The sequence below is a fragment of the Hyalella azteca genome, unplaced genomic scaffold (genome assembly GCF_000764305.2).
Source record: "Hyalella azteca isolate HAZT.00-mixed unplaced genomic scaffold, Hazt_2.0.2 contig15353, whole genome shotgun sequence".
NCBI lineage: Eukaryota > Metazoa > Arthropoda > Malacostraca > Amphipoda > Hyalellidae > Hyalella > Hyalella azteca.
Genome location: NW_025945209.1, coordinates 85,888 through 89,688, shown reverse-complemented (window position 1 = coordinate 89,688; position 3,801 = coordinate 85,888). Strand labels below are relative to the sequence as shown.

General features: G+C 38.4%; 1 protein-coding gene across 1 annotated transcript; it reads right to left on the bottom strand.

Annotated features, from left to right (window-relative positions):
• Positions 1-2,550: 2,550 nt before the first annotated feature.
• Positions 2,551-3,033, bottom strand: LOC108674443 (protein ENDO16-like). The gene has a single exon (XM_018162392.1). It carries the CDS (start codon positions 3,031-3,033, stop codon positions 2,551-2,553), a length of 483 nt encoding a protein of 160 aa, XP_018017881.1.
• Positions 3,034-3,801: the final 768 nt, after the last annotated feature.

Genomic DNA, 3,801 nt, shown 5'->3' with positions numbered 1-3,801 from the left:
CATCAACTTTTGGCTCAAAGGTGACTGAAATCAACTTTTGGCGAGGCAAGAGCCAATAACTCGAAAAGTGGTCATAAATACGCATAACTAGAAACAACCTGCCTTGAGGCGGCAAATAAAAAATCATGCAATATGAAGTGTAATTTGTAATTCAAAAAGCTAGTCATAGTTTGAAAAGGTCATTGAGACAAATCTAATGATGTATAACACAAGACTTCACCATGGGCGCTTTGCCCCGTGACACGCGTGGGCCCTTTGCCTCACTAGGTATCATTTCAATTTATATCGTGTCAACATTTTATTTTAAAAGCTAATAGTCTAAACTTGGTCTCAAAATTATCCCTATAAATATTACTTTGAAAAAATAATTCACAATAATTTCAAAAGCTTCATCTATAGTAATCGAAAAAAACTTTATTTAGCGGCAAAAAATTTTTTATCTGGACTAAAACAGTTATTCGCAAAGAACTTAATAACGCAAACACTTAGCAAAACGTTAATCCATACACTTCATCCCAGTGAAACTGTCGGCCGGCGGTAGAGAACACGGACCAATATCTGCCATACTTAGCGAGAAACCCGCTATGGGCCCGTGACCCGCAGTGGGCTCGCTGCCCCATGTTACCCTATCTCTTGTATGATATGACTTGACTCAATTTTCATTCATTATTTTACCTCGAAGGCACCAATTAATCGCGAATGACTTTTTCCTTCGTTAATATTATAAAAATTTATGAAGCATGAATTATTTCCAAATATTCAGATCGCTTGAGTCGATTTGCTGATTCCTATTGCTCTGTTGACGTCACTATATCGCTTTCATCCAGTGAATTGCTGTGACGATCAATGCATTATGATTAATAGGATAAATTTAAAATAACGTATAATAAAAAAATACAATGAAATGGCTAATGACTAATAAAAATACATAATTTCAGTACAATATCGAATATTCAGTCTTATAAGTTCATAAAAAGTATCTTTTGCCACACTCGTTCGGTATGCCCAAAATCTAAAGGTTGTGTGAGCTTTCCATGAATAGATAAGCGGATTATGCAGTTAGGAATAATTGAAGGCTCTTCAAGCCTTATTTGTCAAGTATGTTGGCTTGCTTGGAATTGAGGATGAAAATTACATGTAACATGCCCGTGACATTTGTCTTACAAGGATATTTGTTTAGCCACGATATTTGGAGCACTTCATGAGTGCGCCGCATAGGTCGTTGAGTTGGTAAATGCCGTTTCTGGATGAATAAAATATTCAATTAGGAGTAAGCTGGCACTTGATGAATAGCCTGGTGAGGTAGGGAAAGGGCAGACGCTTACGCGTCTAGTAATTACACCATCAGGCTAACACACTGCACTGGAGTGACATGATCGATACCTAATGTGGCTCCCAATAATGCCTGACGAGGCCGATATTCTCGAAGACCTAAACAGAATATTTACTCGCGTAAAAGGCCTTCGGGAACCAAGAATAATATCCCGTGGCTGCTTAATTGCGTGAAAATCAACAATGTAGATGATTTTCACGCAGTGTTTTCAACGGCCTTGAATATTCTAGTTTTATATTGTGCATGAATAAGTGAACCGTACGACCAGCATGTTCCAACTCTAGTTGAAATGAGCGAGGCTTTGTCTAGAAAACGATGCACTTACGTGGGTCATCTTCACTTAGTTTGGACCGGTAAAAGGGCTGGTGCAGAAAGTTTGTCACTATTTGGACAATATGACCCATTCGTTTATCTGAGTGAATCCTTGGTAGAGATCTGTAGACCGCTATGGTGGAACTCGTGAACAGCATCTGCAATGACCCAAACCTGTCTTAGTGATACGTATGCTACGTGTGTGCCAGGCATGGCTTAAACGAGTACGGCTAATATTATTGTACTATCACTCTCATAACTTATCATCACATTGCTCTTACTTCCGTTAACTCGCTGTATTAGTAACTGAACACTTCAGAGTGTAGTGAAAAATATTTTTAATAGTTCGCATTTGCGTTCGAACCTTGGCGTACGGATTGTATTGAATTCGCAAACTTTGTCACAACTTGTATAAAACAGTTAATTCGGATCTAAATATTCATGACTTACAGGAATGGAGCTGAGCTGCAATAACAAGTCAGCTGGTCGCTATCTGTAGCTATATTTGTAAGTAAAATTTAATATATTTGCAAGTGAAATTCATCACAGGCATGAATATTTAGTTTCGTGTGAAATTGCAATCGAATATAAATTTTCATGCTTTTTCCTTGCGTGATCTTACTGAATGCTTCATTAATTTCTTGCGTAAATGTAAAATGTTAAGTAAATTTGTTATCAACTGTCAAGTTTTTAGCTTTTGAGTGGGCAATATTTCAGTTGCTGGCTCTTCAGTTTCTAACTCTCTAGTTTCAAGCTCATCACGCACAAGTTCTTCATTTCCAATCTCTTCAGTTTTCTAGCTCTTCATTATCTTGCTATTCAGTTTCTAGCTCTACATTATCTCGCTATTCAGTTTCTAGCTCTTCATTATCTTGCTATTCAGTTTCTAGCTCTTCATTATCTTGCTATTCAGTTTCTAGCCCCTCAGTTTTTAGCTCTTCAGTTTCTAGCCCCTCAGTTTCTAGCTCTTCAGTTTCTAGCCCCTCAGTTTTTAGCTCTTCAGTTTCTAGCCCCTCAGTTTCTAGCTCTTCAGTTTCTAGCCCCTCAGTTTCTAGCTCTTCAGTTTCTAGCCCCTCAGTTTTTAGCTCTTCAGTTTCTAGCCCCTCAGTTTCTAGCTCTTCAGTTTCTAGCCCCTCAGTTTTTAGCTCTTCAGTTTCTAGCCCCTCAGTTTCTAGCTCTTCAGTTTCTAGCCCCTCAGTTTCTAGCTCTTCAGTTTCTAGCCCCTCAGTTTTTAGCTCTTCAGTTTCTAGCCCCTCAGTTTTTAGCTCTTCATTTGCTGGCTCTTCACTTACTGGCTCTTCAGTTTCGTTCAAAGCATCATTGTCAGCAAGGTAATCACCACAACACGAGCCAGCACCACGCAATGCTCGGCCCCCTGCATTTCGCATCACTAAGCCGGTGCAGTTTTAGTGAAGCATTTATCCTCATTTGTGCGAGTTCGGCGCGTGGCTCCCTTTACTGTATTATTCGGCGCTCTTCAATTGCATCGCTAATGGCGCTGAATGAGCCGAGTATTGTTTGAGTTATAGCGTGGGGCGGCCGGGGGCGTAATTACATCCGTGATACAGAGATACAAATGAGCTCATTCATAGTGGGTGAATAAGTGATAGTAATAGTGAGTAATCGTGGGTAATAATACGGCAGCAGGTAATATGTGTGTAAGTAATAAGTGATTAGGTCATAAGTAAGTAATGAGTGTGTAGGTAATAAGTGAGTAAGTAATTAATGGGTGAATAAATAATGAGTGAGCAATTATTGAGTGAGGAATTATTGAGTGAGTAATTAATGAGTGAGTAATTAATGAGTGATGAATTAATGAGTGAGTAATTAATGAGTGAAAAATTAATGAGTGAATCGGTAATAAGTGAGTAAGTGTTGAGTGAGTAAGTAATCCTGCTTCCTGAAACATAGAATTAAAGAAACTGATGAACCTTCGCGACTCTCGTTCCTTCAATATCAGACGAAAACTAGCGGAAAATAAAACAAGGAAATAAGCATGTATTAAAATTTATAAAACAAGTGGTGGAGACCTAAGCGAACTCAGGGCAAATGTTACAGTGGAGACCTTGAAGTTCAGTTTGTATGGAAAAGATCACCCTTGAGATTAGTCTCGAATTATCATTATAATAATATGCGTTTTAATTACTTTTTAAAGA

Coding starts and splice junctions, on each gene's coding strand:
- LOC108674443 (XM_018162392.1), bottom strand. CDS start 3,033: ATGCGAAATGCAGGGGGCCGAGCATTGCGTGGTGCTGGCTCGTGTTGT.